The 20315-nt window shown below is 41.4% G+C and overlaps 2 protein-coding genes across 4 annotated transcripts; both read left to right on the forward strand.

Moving 5' to 3' along the window:
• The first annotated feature begins 1585 nt into the window (after nt 1-1585).
• Nucleotides 1586-13105, forward strand: entrep3 (endosomal transmembrane epsin interactor 3). Of its 2 annotated transcripts, none has more exons than XM_085473915.1 (15): nt 1586-2029; nt 2177-3138; nt 3232-3288; nt 3695-3802; nt 3937-4050; nt 4151-4258; nt 5197-5357; nt 5482-5581; nt 5660-5732; nt 8542-8839; nt 8936-9273; nt 9355-9396; nt 10835-11010; nt 11116-11256; nt 11344-13105. In XM_085473915.1, the coding sequence occupies exons 2-15, from the start codon at nt 2905-2907 to the stop codon at nt 11596-11598; spliced, it is 2205 nt and encodes a 734-aa protein (XP_085330041.1). In that variant the 5' UTR covers nt 1586-2029; nt 2177-2904; the 3' UTR covers nt 11599-13105. The 2 variants fall into 2 exon arrangements, with proteins under 2 accessions (XP_085330041.1, XP_085330042.1); XM_085473916.1 differs by having other exon boundaries at nt 1586-1999.
• A 1708-nt stretch (nt 13106-14813) lies between these two features.
• On the forward strand, nt 14814-19508 carry fdps (farnesyl diphosphate synthase (farnesyl pyrophosphate synthetase, dimethylallyltranstransferase, geranyltranstransferase)). Of its 2 annotated transcripts, XM_085473918.1 has the most exons (10): nt 14814-15018; nt 15459-15611; nt 15697-15837; nt 16310-16390; nt 16515-16637; nt 17265-17353; nt 17436-17508; nt 17595-17672; nt 17796-17930; nt 18880-19508. In XM_085473918.1, the coding sequence occupies exons 1-10, from the start codon at nt 15016-15018 to the stop codon at nt 19078-19080; spliced, it is 1077 nt and encodes a 358-aa protein (XP_085330044.1). In that variant the 5' UTR covers nt 14814-15015; the 3' UTR covers nt 19081-19508. The 2 variants fall into 2 exon arrangements, with proteins under 2 accessions (XP_085330044.1, XP_085330043.1); XM_085473917.1 differs by lacking the exon at nt 14814-15018 and having other exon boundaries at nt 15144-15611.
• The last annotated feature ends 807 nt before the right edge of the window (nt 19509-20315 follow it).

Raw genomic sequence — 20315 nt, forward strand, 5'->3', positions numbered from 1 at the left:
TTGTTTGTTGTATTTTTTTAAGTTCCTGTTGGTACAGTGACGCAATAGTTTTTCTTTCCTGGTTTAGCATTGTCATAAATGTTATTCTCTGTATTCACATTTGCCTTAAGGGGCTTTACAGTTTGTACAGCATCCAACATCCTCTCTTTAGATTCTCAATCTCGATAAGGGAAAAGCTCCCCTCAGAATCCATTTAAAGGGAAAAAATGAAGGAAACCTCAGGAACAGAGCAGTGATCCCAGATATGTGAAATAGTGAAATGACAGCTGCACAATTTCAATACTGAAAATCATAATGTTATCAATTAGGAAAAATATGGATACAGTGTTGTATTGTGAAAGACTTAGCTAGGCAGAACATCTTTTTTTCTTTAATTAAATACCTTAAATGACATCAATTAAGCGATGTTAAACTCTGTGTCCTAGTCCATAGACTTCATAGAAAAGAGGGACATAGGTTATAAAACTGTGTTGTGGGGTTTTTTGTTTTGTTTTGAAAATTCTTCAGTGTGAAAGCAATTTCATGATATTCAACAAGTAAGTGGTGGCTTTAATTTTTCAAAAGCACATTTTAAAGCATTCTTTAAAATTGGGGGACTTAATTTATTTATTTATTTTAGGGGTTTTTTGGGGGGGCACTGTCTGACATACCTGAGTGGGGGGGCTTTTATTTTGGAAATTTCAAATGCATTTAAGCCATAGTGAGTATAAAAGATGCACATAGCTACCATAACATCACCCACCGGTTTGTGAAGCCTTGAGATTTGCTATCACCATCTTGGTTTCCAAAAGAAAAAGAAAAATGATGTGATGTGATGACTGACTGTGAAACTGTGCTCATTGGCTAAGGACTTGAGATTAAGAAATTGTTTGCCAATGAGCTGTGGTTTCACACCACAGATTTATTTTGAGACATAATATGACAACGATTTACAAAATACACTCATTAAAAATTATTATTATTCAATACGACCCCACATGAGTGGCCAAGCCTTTAAACTCAGCAGGAAACTGTTGGCAGAGTTCAAGTTAGAAAGCAGTTTTGTGACTTCTATAGAACTGGAAGTGTTTTTGAAAGTTATCACCTTCTCAGAGTATTCAACACTTCCACATGGGCTTTGTTTTTCCGACCTGGAAGATATATCCATCTTTTATTTTGTCTGTGGTTAAAGCATACTGGACATTCCACACACAAAAAAATTAGGGCTTTTACTGTGAAAATCTATCATCCAAGTATAATGGTAACGTCCTGTAAGTCCCGTAGTATTTATTTTGAGAATCTGACACCGAGATCTGTTAGTCACTATGAGGGTCTTTGAACGAACAAGAAACATTACATATGATAGACACATCGCTGGTTGTTTTAGACGAGCCACCTACAGGACACACATTCTCACTACAAAGAATCTCTGCCACCGTCTATTTCTCTTTCTTTCTTTTTTAACTCTCCTGCCAACAGCAACTGCTTCGGGTTTTTGTGTGTGTTGTTGTTGTTGTTTTAATCGTCGCTGCAGCAGTAAAAGCTGGATCCTGTCGCTAGGCAACCACCCCTCCTTCCCAGCATCAGCACCAGGACTGTGTTAACGCTCTCTGCCGCATCACCGAGTTGGCTGCACGTTCTGCGTGCCTTGTCATCACGTATAGGGCAGGTTGTGGTTTGCAAACACGATCCGTTCCTCTGCCAGAGTCACAGCTCGGCTTGGAAACAGAGGAAGAGATGCGAGGGCAGCAGAGGGGAGGGGCGAGCAAACACGATAATGAAAGATAAACTTAAGTTGCTGTGCTATGAGGGGGCACGGGAAGGCTAAGCGGCTGTATTGGTGTGATGTCTGGTGAAAGGCTGTGAGGTAAACGTCGGTGGTACATACACACATTCACAAACACACGGGCTGAACGGGATGCCCGCGTGACTGCAGGGAGGAAAGAGGCGGCGGAGGAGGAAGAACAAGAGGAGGAGGGGAGTCTAGGTGCTTGTGTGGACCGCCGCAAAAACCTCCGAGGTGGAGTTAACAAAGATAGATAGTCTGCTGGTAAATATTCCAGCCTGGCTGCTATTTTGGTGCAGTTTGAAAATCGATGGAACATTTATTTCCTGTTCATGCCGGGATAGCTAATTAGTCTTAGGGTGATCTTAGGGTTTTGATCTCCTCGCCGTCTTTTTTTCTCTTCCGTGACAGGATAAGGAGCTGATAAAAAGGTCGCGGGAGGGGAGCGCACATGTTCAGATGATGTTCCTCAAGACTGGACGCACGGACTGACCCCCACATGCCGCCTCTGCTGGGAGTAAAACTACAAGCGAACAGCTGCTATCTCTGAGATGCTTTAGAATTTGCGGCCTGCTCGGGTCTCCAGTTACCGCAATGCCACGGGCTAGAGGAGGGAGAGAGGGACGAGAGGAGGTGGAGAGGAGGAAGCAGCAAAAAGCAAATGAGTAATAATAGCAATAATGTGAAGATTTAAAAGGAAAACGAATTGCCCAGTTTGCCTGTTAGCGTTATAATCAAAGAATGGCTGGGCAGCAGAATGGCGTAGACTGTACTATATAAGCTACATTGGCTTCTGAACTGAGTGGGGTGAAAGAGACGCTGTGTGGACTTAAAAGTATAAAAGCTGAAACATCAGATGAGGTGAGTATGGTGCCTGCGACTGTGTGGTAGCAGCTCATTTTTTCAACTTTCTGCTGACAAAGTTATTGGACTCACTGGCTGGACTACAGTGTGCACCATGGGACATTGCGCAGAACCTGCCAGTGGAGAATTTGGTGCATAACTGTGACAGAGCAGAGCTCTGAAGCCAGCATTTATGTCTCTCTCTCTCCTGCTCTCCTGTGCTTCTGCCCACACAACTTGTCTTATGAACCCGCTGTAAGCGTAAACCCTTTCCCTGCCTCCTCCACAAGCCAAACATGCCTTCACCTTCAGACTCTAGCAGCGTGGCTTCAGCCTCTGGGTCCCGGGGTTGGTCAGACAGCCGCAGGGGCATGTCTGGCCGGGGGCCTGGTGGAGCCCGACTGCTCCTTTACCTGGGGCTCTGCCACCTGGGCTTGGGAGCAATGGTCCTGGCCTTCTCTTTCACCAGCATGGCCTTCACCACCACTCCCCGCGTAAGGCAGTCCTGTCCATTCTGGGCTGGTTTCTTTGTAAGTGTAACTCGTACTGAAAACAAACAACAGTATGTTACAGCAGATATACTAAAAGAGGTATTTCATGGTGCACATGCTTTTTGTTTCCAGGTGGTGGCATCGGGGATTGTTGGAATAATCTCATGGAGGAGACCTCTGACGCTGGTGGTATGTGTAGCACATTGCATCAAATCTTTCTGAGAATTTCAAACTTTTCATCCTTTTTGGCATAAAAGTGGGAGTTTAAAATGTGCATTCTTACATAACTGATAATTGAGGGTCTTTGTACTGGGGTGTTTTGTCACTATGTGGTTTAAACAATTCTATATCTGCATGAAAAAATCTATCATATTTTATATTTTGATTACACTGTGCACATGAAGTAAAACACTTAGCAGGCTTAAGATTTCAGTGCATTCAGGACAGAAAACAGGACCAGGATCTAAAACAGGCACTTTCATTGAACATGTTCTTTACTCTGGTTGAAAGCATCTTGAACCATGAGATATCCTGCTGTGGTCTTTGGTTGAATGCCACACTCTAACTCAAACGTCATCTCTGTGTATCTCCACAGGTGTCACTGTTTATGCTGCTGTCTGCAGTGTGTGTGATACTCAGTCTAGCTGGCTCAATGCTGTCCTGTCAGAATGCACAGATGGTCAAGTCCATGCTCACCTGCCAGGTACAGTGAGCAATATTATGCAAGCTTCGTCTTCTACCTTCATGCTTAGATGCATGGAAAACGTGACAGGAATAGCTGCAAATATCCACTTTTGGTCTACCGATTAGTGCTTTACACCAATCCAATGTGTTTAGGTGGAAAATGGTCTGTGTGTGTGCTGTGCACGCACAGACCCCTGCTCCACAGATGAGGAAAAGCTGGTCCTCAACCAGGATAATGGGTGCCACTCAGTCAGAAAACAGCTGAAGGTAGGTAGAATATTTTTTGACCACACTGGAAATCCATTTTCCACATAAAAGATTACATAAACCAAGATTTTGTTTTCTTTTGAATGCATCGTCTATACAGGACCTTTTGTTCAGTGCGTGTGGTCTCAGCATTCTCTCCACCATCATTTGTACCCTGTCCACCGTGACCTGCAGTATCCACATATTCTCCCTGGACCTCCTGCACCTGGTAGGAACAGATTCAGCACATTTTACATTTAAAATGTGGACCCTGCAAATGTGCTGGACTGCTGCCTTAAGAGATTAGAAAATATATAGTGCTGTGAAGAAGCATTTGCTCCCTTCCTGATTTCTTTTCTTGCATATTTGTCACACTTACCTGTTTCTGATTTTGAAAAATGTTTAAACATTTAGATAAAGATAACTCAAACAAATACAAAATTCAGTTTTTAAATGATTTATTAAGGGAATAAAACGTCCAAACCCACCTGGCCCTCTATGAAAAAGTAATTGCCTGAAACCTAATAACTGGTTGTGCCACCATTGGCAGCAAGAACCGCAATCAACAGTTTGCAGTAATAGGCAATGAGTTTTTCAAACTCGCCATCAGACCCAACTGTTCTTTGCAGAAATGTTTTAATTCACCCACACTGGAGGTTTTTCCAGCATGCACAGCCTGTTTAAGATAAGTCCTGTTTAAGTCTGGACTTTGACTAGGCAACTCCAAAACCTTAATTTTGTCATTTTTAGCCATTCAAAGATGGACATTAAGGTGTGTTTTGGATCATTGTGCTCCTGCATAAGCCAAGTGTGATTGAGTTTCAGGGCATGAAATGATGGTTGGACATTGTCCTTCAGGATTTTCTGATAGAGAGCAGAGTTCATGGTTCATTCAGCTAAGGCAAGTCGTCCAAATACTGCAGCAAATTTTTCACGTAGGGCAGGTAGGTTTGCATATTTTTTTCCCTTAATAACAGAATTCATCCTTTAAAAACTGCATTTTGTATTTACTCAGGTTATCTTTGTCTAATTTTAAAATTTGTTTGCTGATCTGAAACATGTAAGTGTGACAAATATGCCAAAAAATAAGAGATCAGAAAGATAGAAGATACTTTTTCACAACACTGTATCTTTTAAAGATGTACCCAATTTTTTATTCCTGTCCAGCTGGCCCCACATCGCTCTCGGTCTGTCAACCCAGAATGCACCACTCCTCAGGATGCCTTCCTGACCAACATCATGGACTTTGAGGAGTTTGTTCCACCCATCCCTCCACCCCCCTATTATCCTCCTGAGTACACCTGCAGCTCTGAGACAGATGCTCAGAGGTACTAAACATGCACTTAAAATGCATCAATATCACTTGTGTTCGACGTTTAGTAGCCATTCACTTACATGATTAGGCTACATTTTGTAAAACCAAATGATTGATATTTTTGAATTCACATTTAGCATCACCTATAATGGCTCCATGGAGAGCCCCGTTCCCCTCTACCCCACTGACTGCCCTCCTCCTTATGAAGCTGTGATGGGACAGAGAGCTGCCAGTCAGGTAAGTATGTGTGTACTTGTATGTGTTTGTGTGATGGACTTAGTGAGAAGCTGATCTTTGTCTTTTGTGACTATCAAGGCCACAGTGTTTGACCCCCACGGCACTGAGCTGTCTGGAGAGAGAGGAACTTCCACCGCCTTCAGTGGAGAAGGTTAGCTAATGGAATATATGTTTTATGGAGCCATTTGCATTTGGAATATTAAAGAACAACTATTATTAAAAAATTATTAGAAAAAGTTACTAAAAATCAACATAATTATCATTTTAAAAACTAGTTCCAAACTTGAAGGGGTACTTCACTCCCAAACCAAATATACAGATTTTTATTTAGCCTTGTGTAGGCGAAGAGGGTGGGGGACGGTAACAATTGGATCCGGGTTGAAATGAAAAGAACGCCAGGCAGAGGTATTTAACACAAAATAAATCTTTATTATAATCAATTAACTCAATATTCATATAAACAGTAACAACAAAAAGAGACAGCAACGCTGCTTTAATGATAAATCAGACAGTCCAACCCAAAGAGATGGTGACCACTTCAACAAAGAAAACAACTATAAGGCTTCAACAGAAAAAGACAGCAACGCTGCTATTAGGAATTACTAGGCAGGCCAAACAAAATAATGGAGGCCACCGACACTTAAGGAAAACCACTGCTCAGTTAAGAGCTACTCACAAAGAGCCACACACAGCAGGCCTTTTCCACACCTAGACCAGTATCACACACTGACCAGTATCACACACTGACCAGTATCACACACTGACCAGCACAGAGGGGAAAACCACCAGAAGTCTCTCCCACGTCCACACTGCTCTCCTCCAGCTTATATCACCTCTGAGGGTAATTGGTGGTCAACAAGGGCAAATGAGCAGCAGGTGTGTCCTAAAGGAGAAGGCAGGGACAGAGAGAGACAAGGGGAGGGGCAAGAAAGAAGGAGGAGGAAAGGGAGAGGACAACACCACGCCCACACACTCCCACGTCCTCACAGGATGTAACACCTTGCTTACATGATTGTAAAAAGACCAAAACATTAATACACATATTTTAATTAAAGCAATTTTCAAGCCATACAAGGTAGCATTTTAATATAGGTGTTACTAATCATATTAATAATACTCTGTTCTAAACCGGTACACAAACAGATGATTTAGGTACACCAGTGTTAACCTGCTATTAAAAAATATGACTGGTGTGAACTCTGTCTATCTTTTTCTTTTTTTGTTCGTCATAATTTCAGAAATGGGACAGTACTGTTGTTATGACATTACATAATTTTTGGGTTGTTTTTTTCTTTTCTTCCATTTTTTGTTCCTTTGTACACTGCAAGCCAAGTGCCATCTAGTGCAATTCAACAGAAAGGTCGACATCTCTACAGCCACAAGATGGACAGATACTTTTTTTAAACTACATGCTAGAGTAAAGAAAGAAATAAAAATAAAAATAAAGTGTGGTTAATTTTATATTGGATTAAACACAAGTGTTAAACCTCATCTGCCAGTGACTTTTTTCAAATGTCAGCAATGTACTAAAATCAGTATTCACTGACAGTAAATATATTGAATTAATCAGATCTATATTTCAAATTAAGACAAACTGAAAATGAAACATAAAGCAGTGTGTAAAAGTCTTGCACCACCTCTCATTTCTTTATATTTTGCTCCAAGGAGCCACATATTGTCTCTTTTTTTTTCAGTGATCATAAGGAATATTTCTCCAGGCTTTCTGAAGTTCTTGCAAAGTGTTTATTTGAGGATTGGTTCCTTTGCCACTTATTTTCAGTCCAGTTTCTACCTGACCATTTTCAGATTAATGTTTATTTATGGGGTAAGGGTTAAGGTTATGCTTATCATGCCTCTTAAGACTGACCATTCAGGCATGAAAAGCCTCCTAATTCAAGGGATGAACTAGTGTTGTATCTGCACATAACAGAGAACTTAACAAAGAATCCATTTTTAACTGTGTCTTTAGACACTTTGTTATTAACAGCCTGACACAAAAAAACTGATCATTTGTTCACACAATATTTTTCCACCAACAAGGTGATTCCCAAAGAGAAGTGAAGCCTCATCAGAAATGGTCTCAGTGGAAGTCTGGCTGTCAAGAAGTCATTGTTAAGCAAGGGAAACAGGGACAAAAGGCTGAGGTATGCCAAGTTACACAAGAACTGGACAGAAAATCAGTGGCATTAGGTCTTATTGAGTGATGAATCCAAATGTGAAGTCGTTGGTTCAAATCATCAATAATAGGTACAGAGGAGGTTGGGTACAATGATCTACAGCTGCCTGTAAATTATGGTTGAAGCTCTGCGATGGTTTGGAGCTGCAGTTCAGCCACAGGTGTTGGTGATCTTCCCAAAACTAATGAAAATATGATCACACAGAAGTACCCTAGAATTTTGATCCACCATGCAACACCAACTGGAAACTTCTGATTGGTAACGGCTCATTCTCCAGCATGACAATGATCTCAAACACACTGCCAATGGAGTGAAACCACACCTGGATAGAAAAACACACAAGGGAACACTCAATTGCAGGCTGACCTCCTCAGAGCCCAGAACTCAACATTACTGAAGCAGTTTGGGATCATCTCAACAGTAAATGGATCAAAAGGCAGCCAACAGCCAAAGAAGAGCTTTGAATGTCCCTCAAAAATCCTAGAACTATTCCTGAACACTACTTAAATAAATGCCAAGAAAGCTCACATAAAAAGATTTCAGGCTATGTTGAAGAAGTAAGGTGGTCATATCAAATTTTCGCTTTCAAGCTCATTAAAACTCCACAAACTCTGTGCAGTGTTGTACAACAGAAAACAAAAAAGCATTAAGTCATAATTTTTACTGACAATATTATTGCTGAGGTATAGTAAGGAGTTTTCTTAGATTACTTAAAAAGTCCTATAAATGAAATCAAAATGTAACATTTTCCCTACATAATAAAGGATTACCTTTTTTTCTTAGTGTCTATGGACAGTGGATCTCTGTTAATGTCAGAGATTGTGGACATCCCTGATGATTCCTCCCCCTCTGAGGACTCCTGCCTCTTGGAGGTTGGGCTGAGAAACCAAGGGGAGAGGCGTAACAGGAACGCTAGTGAGGGTGGAGACGGAGGAGATGGTAGGGAGTATATCAACTTAGGTGGCCCACCGTGTCAAACACCAGAGAGTCCTCTGGCAGGAGGGCCGAGATCCAGGCGATTCCTCAGAGGAGAGCGGTCCAACTCCTGCTCCTCACCCAGCACAGCCACCACCACATACAGGTGAGTGCAAACGTCCGATGCCGAGTTAAAATCAGAAGTTGAAACTGCAAACACATGCCAACATATGTTTTGGCATTTTCCGGTTTTGTCATCCAGGTCTCCAGTGTTGCGGCGCCAGACCATCCTGGCTAGTAGCTGTTCCCAGCTGGAAGCAGTAGGGAGTTGCACCTCTCAACACCAATCCTCGATCCCAGAGATTCGAGTTCGCCCCTCCACCCCTTCAGTCCAAGGAGCCATCCCAGCCTCTTCTGCTCCCCTTACCTCATCCTCCTCTGCTACCAGTGAGCAACCCCATCCGCACCAACCCCTGTGTCTTCACCGGAGAGCTGGGAAGAATGAAAGAGATGGAGAGAATGTACAAAAAGACCGGGAAGGCTTCCTACGCCTTGTGAGGTCACACAGTGAGCCAGGTCTGGGCTCCTCAACTGAGAGAGGTAAGTCAGACACCAACGTAAACACATGTCTTAAACTAGCTTTATAGATCCCATAACCTGTCTGAACTTACATTTCTCTAGTTGACTTTGGCTCTGGAAGCAGCAAGGCATCTATAGACACAGGTAAGAGCTCACTCCTATGGACCTTAAAGATGAGATAAACTTTATCAGGCAGTGTGATGTACAAATGTTCTTAGTTAAAGAGCTGAACCTTTGCTGCATTTCATCACCACCTCTGTCATCCTTTCTTCCTCTTTACTTGAGATTGTCTACTTAGAAGGAGAAACCCCAAAAAAGATCATGTCTCAGTTGTTTTGATCAGACATAGCTCAGCTCATTTACCGCTAATTGCCCTCATTCATCAAAGCCTCTTAGCAACGACTGGAAACGTACGCTTCAGAGGAGACATGGAGATCCAGCCCCATGTGCACGTGATTTATGAAACTTTTCCAGAACATCAAAATTAGCAGTGATTTGATTACATATTGATAAATGACATCACTTTGTGGAAACAGTAATGTGCCTTCTTATCTGCATTTTCTTTTTCAAAGGACAGACCCCAATGGATGGATGCTCAAGCAGCAAAGTCATGGATACAGTACGTCATGGAAAAATGCAATAATCCATGATTATCCATGATACAGGCCTTAATGTCACTATCACAGGCATAAGATTTTAGGTAGCCTAATTTATTATGGGAGATTATTCCATCAGACACACTAAATAGTATGCTCTTTACTGTCTAGTCAGGGGGACAGTCTGGTACATTCTGTAATACCATGCAGCACTTCCTACAGTCTATATACACTATACCTCTTTGAATCATCAGCAGCAATATTTGTGTTTTTGCAGCTGTTTCATCTGCTTTTTTATGCAGCAAAAGTCAGAATGTTTGTAATTTAGCTGTTAAATTTCAGCTATGTCTACCTGTATGTTGTTTCCCTCACTTCCAACCTTTCTAAGTATATGTTAAGGTTGTTTTTCACCATTTTGTTTTTCTATCAGCTCAGGACTTTTTGGTTTGCAATTTTGTCTTGGACTCGGCCTACATCTTTATTTATATAGATTATACAGCAAGAATAAAAATATCAACACATATTGTACTGTAATGTGGAGGGATCTACAGTTTTCCTGTGGCATCTCCCCAATCAGACTGCAACTACTATATACTGCTGCAGTCACATTTTTTTTCTGTCTGCTGGTTGGGTGAAATTAGCTGAATGTCTAGAGTGAACAAAGATCCATATTTTAAATCAAGTAAATGGGCCTGCCCCTGGCAACTTTTCTAAGGTGTACCTTGCCTTTTGCCCTATGACAGCTGGGATTGGATGGGAGGATGGATAGATAGATAATTTATTCATACTTAGCCCCCTGCAGATCAGCATTATGCAAGTTGCTATAATGGTCTGCACAGCTCTGTGCCTGTGTCTGTTTTTTAAGGATATTTTTGACTTGGCATTGGGCTTGTTTTGTCACACAGACCTGGCAACTCTGCTGCTGGATCAGCTAAAAGGATATTATAGCTCTGCATGTAACATTTTCTTTTTCTTCTTATGCAAAGGCCCATCCTCTGAAGCGTGTCTGTTGCCCCGCACTTCTGTGCCTCCGGTTGCTGTTCTGCCCAGAAAAGGCAGCATCAAATTAGCAGCCACGGGGGTGCAGGTCCCCTCCAAACCTGCACCCACTTCACCGTTACGTTTACCTAAAGACTGCCACCGTTCTCTCGGAGACCTTAAGGCAAGTCAAAAAAAATTCTTGAAGGAAGTTACAGGAGCAGTAAGGTGGCAAATATGAACGGCTGTGCAGTCTGCTCATTCTCTGATCTCCTTGTGTTTCCGTCAGGTCACTCGGGTTCTGGTGGCTCGCTTCTTGCAGCGCTCCAAACGTAACCTGGCACCCCCATCTGAGCATGCTGGCAGCGCAGGGCAGGGACCTAAGAGAAGGAGTGGAGCTGAGGGTGCCAACCACTTGCCCTTGGAGCAGGTATAAAAAGAAGTCCTGATTACGCTGTTATGTCACTTTGCAGCAAACCTTCTGCCCTTTCTCACAACTTCATAAAAATATCTTCAGGTGTTGCGAACGCCTTGGAGCACAAGCCGCGGACAAGCCAACCATCATTCCCATCATCCTCATCGACGCGGACATCACCATTCCCACAGTGACAGTCGTCACAACCGACACTACAGCAGCCGGGCGCCTGAAGGGATCCACCTGCGCAGCTGTGGAGATTTAAGCTTCTCCTCCTCAGCGTCACTGCGTCGATTAGTGACACCTCATGTACCACATGGGTCATCGGGAGCTCTCTACTCAGAGTCTGCACTGTGAAAAGAAGAGGAGAGTGAAGGAGGGGTGGAGGAGGAAAATAGGTGCCACGCAAGATGACAAGGCTGTAGGGGGAAATATCTAGAAGCCTATTGAGATATTATTCCCTCCTTTGTCTCTTATTCACTTCCGTTTCTTGGAGCAAGCTGTGCAAATGGCCTTACTTAGTGGTGCTCTTTATCATGTGAACAACATCTTAGAGCTCCCTCACAGATCAACAGCAGTGCAGTGCTCTGTAGATGTTTATTTCTGATGGGCTCTCTTTAGAGAACCTATTGGCCAAGATCAACCTACCAGAAGCATCTTTTCTGCCACACCAATGAGCTCCTAACTCTGACTGGAAATGGAACTCAACTAGCATTCAGATTTACTTACACTTACTTTTAATCTCAGTCTGTTACACAATGGGTTGCAATATGCTTCTGGCCCTTTTGTACATTGCTATTCATTCACGGGATCGCTCAGGTGAAGTGATCAAGGAAAGCTCTTACTTTGTCTTCCATTGATTAAACAAAATGCATCATCATATAGTCAGCTGAGTACAATGTAAGATAAACAGACAACACATGAGAAATGCTTTCACATTACTGAGTTGCTAATTTTGTGTTTTTCTAATTCAGTCACACTTTTTCCACCTACACGATGGCCTTCGAAAAATAAGGCAGCCAGCATTCAGACACTGACATTAGTGCACGCCACAGACACAGGCTCAGCCTGTGAAATGTACTCTCTGTGGGTGGCCCCTGGACACGGTCATTTCATTTGCCCGTGCGCATGTTTTGCTACAACCGGCGATACAGCAGAAACCTTGTGCATTGAATCCTGACTGTCTGTGTAATTAAGTAACATGTCCTTCAGAATGTCTTTATCTGCATGTTTTGACTATGCTTCCTTTTTTTTCCTCCCCTTGCACCCAAGACCTGTGATAGTCGGCAGTTACAATGTATTTGTTTTAATAGCTAGCTCTAAGGACAAGGATCTGCAGCGCTCCCACGGGCTCCAAACATGCCTCTGTATCCAATTTGATTTTAATCGAGTTTCAATATGTGACACTGGCTAAAGCAGCTTGATCCTGTAAGATAAATAGGTGTAACTTGTACTCCGATGATATGAAGAGTCTCTCGCAGTAAATGTACAGATGAATTGATTAAGTGGTCAGGCTTCACAAAATGTGTTAGCACATGTCCCTGTGGACTCTACGGGTTGCTGATGGTTAGTTGAATGACAAAACAAAAAGAAAATCTTCCAGATACTCTCATGACAGGGAATTTATGATGGGTCTGGCAGCTCTGGGTACTGAATTTTGAAGTGTAATAATATATTTGTATCAGATTGGATTTCTTTTTTTCTTTAGAAAGACTTTCTGGTGTGCTCACCAAGTGATGATACTGAATACGTATCAGTAAAGGCACATTTTGGATACACTCATACGTATGTATCTAAGTTTAAAGATTTACACACATACACACTTACAGGCACATGCATACACCTATAAAGGCACTGAGCTGTGTTTCTACCTCCTGTCTTGCATAAAACATAATTTATTTCAAGAAATGTATATCTGTATTGCAGGCTTAACAGGACAGAGCCTTGAGATCTGAACAATAAATGTAATCTAAGTATGACACCTATTCCAGATTTTAAATGCAGTGTCAATGTATTTCATGAAATGAAATAAATGATAGACAAAATGCAGTGTTGTGCAAAAGTCTTCAGCAACTCCTCATTTATTTAGATTTTGCTAGTAAACTGTAAAGTAGCTTCAGTGTTTTATTGAAATATATGCAAACATAAATGGAAATACAGTGTATAAGGTCAATTTTAAGCAGCTATTATTTAGCTAATATTAAATGTACAACAGCGCCAGAACTCTCTTAGGCAAGATTTCTTATAATTTCTTATGTAGTCTTGAAGGATTGTTGTCCATGCTTCTAGAAGTACAATCAAATCTTTTCTTTGGGTGTTGGCTGCTTTTTCATTTAATTCTCTATCAACATAAAGCCACGGCTCTGAGGAGGCCAGTCCATGACTAATCATGTGTGTGTTTTTTTATCCAGGTATGCTTGTAATGCATTGGCAGTGTATTTGGTTTCACTGTCGTGCTGAAAAAAATAAGTTTTTAACCAAATCAGATACTTTCCAAATGGTATTGAATGTTGGATCAAAAGACCTGTTTTCCAGATTCAGCTTAAGAAATAAGAACAAATTGTGTTTTTTTCCAAGAGACTGCAAGTAACAAAGAGCCTCAAGATACAATTTAAAACTGTTTCTTTGCCAAGTTGTCTGGTATGTGTAGACACAACATTGGTTCATCTCATGCGTTAGGTGCATTTTTATGCTTGAATTCTGTCAGATTAAATTGGATTAACAAACAATAAAATAAAGTAATATTTATGGTAAATGGCCTGTATTTATATAGCGCTTTACTAGTCCCTAAGGACCCCAAGGCGCTTTACATATCCAGTCATTCACCCATTCATTCACACACTGGTGATGGCAAGCTACATTGTAGCCACAGGCACCCTGGGGCGCACTGACAGAGGCGAGGCTGCCGGACACTGGCGCCACCGGGCCCTCTGACCACCACCAGTAGGCAACGGGTGAAGTGTCTTGCCCAAGGACACAACGACCGAGACTGTCCAAGCCGGGGCTCGAACCGGCAACCTTCCAATTACAAGGCGAACTCCCAACTCTTGAGCCACAATCGCCCACTTATAATAATAATAATCTCAAAATGGCAAGATACAATGACTGGACTGAAAATTAATGAAAAGGTGGTCAATGTCCAAGGAAAAACAAACCTTTAAAAAAGCTTCAGCTATTGCTCAAGATCACTTTAAAAAATTACTTGCTCCATGCAAGCAAAATAGAAAGAAATGAGGAGTGGCTCAAGACACTGTAAAATACCTGTGTTGTATATAAGTACAAACTAGGATATAATATATTATTTTAAAAATACAGTATAGAAATTATCTATGTACTGAATAGGATCATATAATTTTCTTATATACTGTATACTACTGTGTACTATAATACAGTATAGAAATTTCTTCATTTGCTTTATCATACTCCTCTCTCCACTCTTGCCACCCCACTTAAGCTCCGCCTCTTCTCAAGTCCTATTGGTTAGCCATTGTGAAAGCCCATCCTGGTTCGATGCACCAAACCAATGAAACCCCTTAATGTCAAATGGAGCCTTTTAAAATCTCCGCCCATATTTAACCACTCGCAAGGAACACTGGGACATTTAGTTCGACTGCGGTGTAATAAAACAGACAGCAGCGTGATAGCAAACTACAGTCTGATATCCTGGTTTTAGGAGACGTTCACAGACTCCAGTTTGACAAGACTGAGAAAGTGAAGACCGGCATTTTATACTGTATTACATCGTGCAGTCTGGGATTACAGGGCGGCGTTATTATGGTGAGTAAAGGCATTTGTATGAATAAGAAACATTTTCATTCGTTATGTTATAACTAGCCTAGAAGGCAGAGTGAATGAAGGAAAACGATGTAAGCTAAAGTCAGCAAACGCTTCTTTTCATGATAACGGAACTAGCTAGCTAATAATAGTTTCTCTTTAGCTTAATCCACTCTGCCGGATAGACCATTGCCTAGTAGTGTTAAAGTAACCTGGTAGTGTTACAGTCACCTGGTTGATCCTCATCTGGAGCAACCATGTGATTTACCTTTACCTATAGAAACGTTTGTTACTGGTCGGCACAATTGCACGGTTGAAGGGTAATGAGACGCTTGCTGAGCTGGGTCTCCAGTACCCATAAAATTATCCGGACCGTTTGGCTGACCGTGTCCCCCCTCGGGCCAAGAAACACCTCTCACCTGCTGTGCATCTCGTCTTTGCAGGGAGACAGAGTTTGCAATGGGACGCACAACAAGAAGGCTCTGCTTTCAGACCCTCAGCTGTTTGAAGACCAGTTTGAGGAGCTCGTCACAGAGCTCACAGAGAGAGACTTTACAGATCCCGTGCTGGCAGACGCATTGAAAAGACTGAGAGAGGTAAGTATGTATGACTGGTCTCTTTTTTTTCATTTGGCAGAGGGGGACAATGATATGTAGATGTTCATATGTGTTTTTGTTTGAGGTTTTGGTATACAACACTCCTGGAGGAAAGAGGAACCGAGGCCTTTCTGTGATTGGCTCACTCAGGGAGCTTGTCCCGCCCTCCCAGCTTACCCAGGACACCGTGCAGCGGGCTCTGTTGGTCGGCTGGTGCATTGAACTGGTGAGGGTTTGGTATGGCGTGCTAAATTAAAAGTCTGACCGTATTTCATTAATTTTTTACCCATTAAAAGTCAGTGTCGGTCACAGGTGATTTTAATTCTGTTCCAACCTAATTAAGCATTAAGATGTTAAGCTGCTTTAAAAGATTGCACTACATAGTTATGACCTCCTTTAAAGTCTGCAATCTTCAGTAGGGGCTTGGGACCACAATAAGCAGTACAAACAATATCATTACTACTTTAACCAGTAACTTTACACTATCCTCATCTGCAATCATGTTTAATCGTGATTTATCTTTAATCATTGTTGAGGCTGGATTTTACTAAATTGACAGGAAGGTAGCTGGAATATGCAGGTTGTGTGTCTTTAAAACTTTCTCTCACGAGCAGACTCTTGACTGTAGCTTTTAACACTTTGCACAAGTGCTACGTTTTCTAATTTAGGTGTTGCCGCTGTGTGTCTGATACTTGCAGCTTCAAGCGTTTTTCCTCGTGGCAGATGACATCATGGATGGATCTGTCACTCGGAGAGGGCAACCCTGCTGGTACAAGAAGGTGAGACTTAATATATTCCAGAAAAGGAGACTAGTATGAGTTTGTGCTGTGGTTATTTTCCCACTTCCCTCTGGTTACCTATATAAATCCTACCTATTGGTTTGCTTGTTTTTGTTTTTTTTAGGATGGTATAGGTCTGGATGCCATTAATGATTCCTTTCTGTTAGAGGGGTCAATCTACAGACTGCTTCGCAGATATTGCAGAGATCAGCCCTACTATATTCACCTCCTGGAGCTGTTCAACGAAGTGAGTCTTCTTGGCTGAAAGTGTGCTTGTGCATCTGGCAGCAAATTCATCACTTCGTTCGTAAAATGTATGCAGTAACGGCTCTTAAAAGCCAACTGAGAGACTGCTGAAGAGGTTATGACTGTGGTTACGCATGATTTCACTCAAATGTCCAGCTTGAGCAATATATTATTGCATAGTTAAATCCGGCTCAACACTTAGTCATCTTCAGCATTGTCCACTGTCCACAAACTACTCCTCAGAAAATGCAAAACATTCTTCAATCCATTTTCTTTACCGCTTATCCCGTTCGTGGCAGTGGGGAGGTGGCTGGAGCCTTTCCCAGCTGCCATAGAGGGAAGAGGAAAAAATGTCCTTTACAACATTTTCCTCAAGCCAACACTGTCATCTTGCTGATGTGTGTTTTGTTCAGCCAACCAATTTAATCAGCCTGCATATTTAGATTGTCATACAAACTAACCACAAAATTTTCAACACAGTTTCCTAATTCTTTAATTAAAATCTCTCAAATTATTCATCAGCTGTCAAAACATTTGCTTATTAAGTGACCGAACAGTTATTTCAGAAACTCAAGTACTTGTGAGTTTTTACTTACCTTGTGTGTTTTCTTCTTTCTTTTCCCCTCAGGTCACTTTCCAGACAGAACTCGGTCAGGCTCTGGATCTCATGACTGCTCCACCCAGACAAATTGACCTCAACAGATTCACCATCGAAAGGTAAGAAGGGGAGAGAGTGTTGAAAGATGAGTGTTGTTTATTGCAATAAGTATTTATTTCTTTTTCTTTTTTTGTCTTTAAGGTATAAAGCAATCGTAAAATACAAGACTGCCTTTTATTCATTTTACCTCCCAGTGGCAGCTGCGATGTATATGGTGAGTGTGTCAACTTCATGTTGCATAAAAATGGAGGTAAAATAATACAGCTTTAAAACACTCTTTGTACCTTTTTTCTTTTCCAGGCAGGAATCAACAGTGAAGAAGAGCACAGCAACGCCAAGCACATCTTACTTGAGATGGGGGAGTTCTTTCAAATACAAGTAGCTACTTTTCCTCATCATTGACCTTCATAGCATAATATTTCCCATTCGTTAGCTGCACGTGTTGCATAATACGCTGCTGACTATTCTGTTTTAATGACCATCTGATGTATTCTGTCACAGGATGATTACTTGGACTGTTACGGTGACCCTGCTGTGACAGGAAAGATTGGCACAGACATTCAGGACAACAAATGCAGCTGGCTGGTTGTGACAGCCTTGGAAATCATGACTCCTAAGCAGAGAGAAGAACTAGAGGTTGGGCCTCATTAAATAAATGCTTCTCTTCTGATCACGTAAAATTTATAAATATGTGGCAGAGTTGGGTTGCCACTGTGTAGAATTTTCATTTTGATGATGCTTAGCTGTACGTGCTCTTGTTTTTTATCCTTTAAATGTGCATTTGTATGGTTGTTAGTTTTAAAACTTTTCGTTTTTAAATCAACTGATATAATGAGCAAAATAATAATATTAACCGTATTAATACATTATGTTGCAGAGAAAGTAGCAATCTCTCTATCTAGCCCTGTCCCTTACATTCTTGTAATATTACTTTGTAATTAAGGGGGGGATTTTGAGTTAACATAGCATCTCATCTAGAGAGAATTTTCATACGGACAAGAGAGTAACCACTGTTTGTGTATACTGTCGTTAGACTCTGCAGTAGGATAGAATAAACATCTAGATCTGCTGCCGGGGTAGCTTCATTATTCATGTCAGCTGGTTGCAGAAATTAGTCCTTGGCATCGCCAGATGTTGCTAGGGCCTCAGTCACATGCCATAGAGACCAGTCAACGGTTACACTCTATTGTCTGCTTGTTGTACAACAAGTTGAGATACATCCAACTACAACAAACTACACAGCAACTTGATTTAGTGCTGGCAGTTATGCAGCTCTATGCTCTAAAGCTCGCATTGCTGGCTTGCGTCTTCTATAATAGTTTCTGGTGGAGTAGTGGTTCAGCTCTGTTTGCGTCATATGATATAAAATTGCTAATCTTACCCTTAACTTTTCTTACTAGCAGATATTCAATGTTCTGGGCATCCAGAAAATTCCCCTGACGTATGTGATCATTGGTACAGTTTAAGTCGGTATTAAAACGTCTACACCTTTAATTCTTTGACGTTCATCTGTTCCCACCTTGTTTAGACTCATGACTAGAGTCATTTGTTAGTGTTAACAAGTTCATTTTGATCTCCTCCTCAGGGATGTTATGGACAACATGATGAAGCCAGTGTGGAAAAGGTCAAAGCACTGTACAACAGCCTGCAGATGCCATCATTGTACCAAAAATATGAAGAGGAAAGCTACCAGCGCCTCCAGAAACTCATCGCCAGCCACGCACAAAACCTTCCTCACTCTGTTTTCCTCAATTTTGCCCAAAAAATCTACAAGAGAAACAAGTGAGAGGGCTTGCTGCTTTGTAGAAAATATGTTAACAGCATCAAATACACAAGTCTGGTGACTCTTATGAATACGCACAAGCAGGTCCTCACTTATTTAAATAAAGTGTTTCAGACTTCAGCAGTGTAACTCAGTCAGGACTTTGTTTAATAGACGATGTCCTCTGTCAGAGAAATCTGACTGATAGAAGGATAACTTTGGAGTGAATCACAAAGGGTCTGATTTAACTTCAGTGTGCCTGAACTGAGGAACACATGAGAGGGATGATGGATTAATGTTTTTTTGATTGCATAATAAATGGGTGAATGCTGATGGCAGAGGACAGATGATGAAAACTGACAAACTGTTCCATATGTTTTATAGTGTTTAAAGTCCGTACTAGCCAAGAATTTATTGCTTTTAATAAATAATATATAGTGTATGAACAAACATGGTTGTGTACATTTCATCTTTTTGTGTGGTGTTATGTTGTTTAAAGAGACAGGATTTTTTTTTTTTTAGCACAGCTTTTCCAAACATCCTGGTTTTATTTTGTATGCTTGCGTTATTTTACTTTCCTCACACAAATCAAAATTATTAACCACCATGATGCTAATAGTCAATGGTGTGTCCAATTTGCAGCCTGTAGTCAGTTCTAGTTTTCACAAAGCCTCACATACGTCTGAGCAATCTCAGCCCAGCTCTCAAGCTCCTCCAGATTTGATGGTCTTCCCGACAGATTTACAAAGTCAGGGCTTTGTGCAGACCAGTCTTTAATGTTCACTTTGGCCATCTGGAAGCAGTTCTTCAACAGAGGCAACAAATGTTTTAAGTCACTGTCACCTTGGAAAACAAAGCGATGACTGCTTGAGGTTTTCTTCCAGAATCTTCACATATCCTTATTTCTTTGTGATTCCTTCCACTTTCATGAGATTCCCAATTCCAAATGCACTGAAGCATCCCCACCATGATGTACCCCCAATACGGGTGTTCTTTGGGTTGTATTTCTCTCCCTTCTTTCTCCAAACATAAGCAGCATCCCTGCTCTAGATTCAGCTCATCTGAGGAAAGCACTCAGCATATTTAGCATACTTTAGTCTGACTTCAAAATTTCTCGCAGTTTTTCTTTCCAGAGTGTTTGAAATCTTTTGCTTCCTACGTCTACGAGACTTGGTCTGTATTGTGTGGCTCCCTTTGAATTTCTTGATGATACTTCTCACTCCAGTTCTTGACACTTGGATATGCTGTGATACTGTTTT

This window comes from Copadichromis virginalis, linkage group LG11, assembly GCF_057382275.1.
Source record: "Copadichromis virginalis isolate Kocher_CV1m ecotype Utaka linkage group LG11, C_Virginalis_male_GT1.1, whole genome shotgun sequence".
NCBI classification, from domain to species: domain Eukaryota; kingdom Metazoa; phylum Chordata; class Actinopteri; order Cichliformes; family Cichlidae; genus Copadichromis; species Copadichromis virginalis.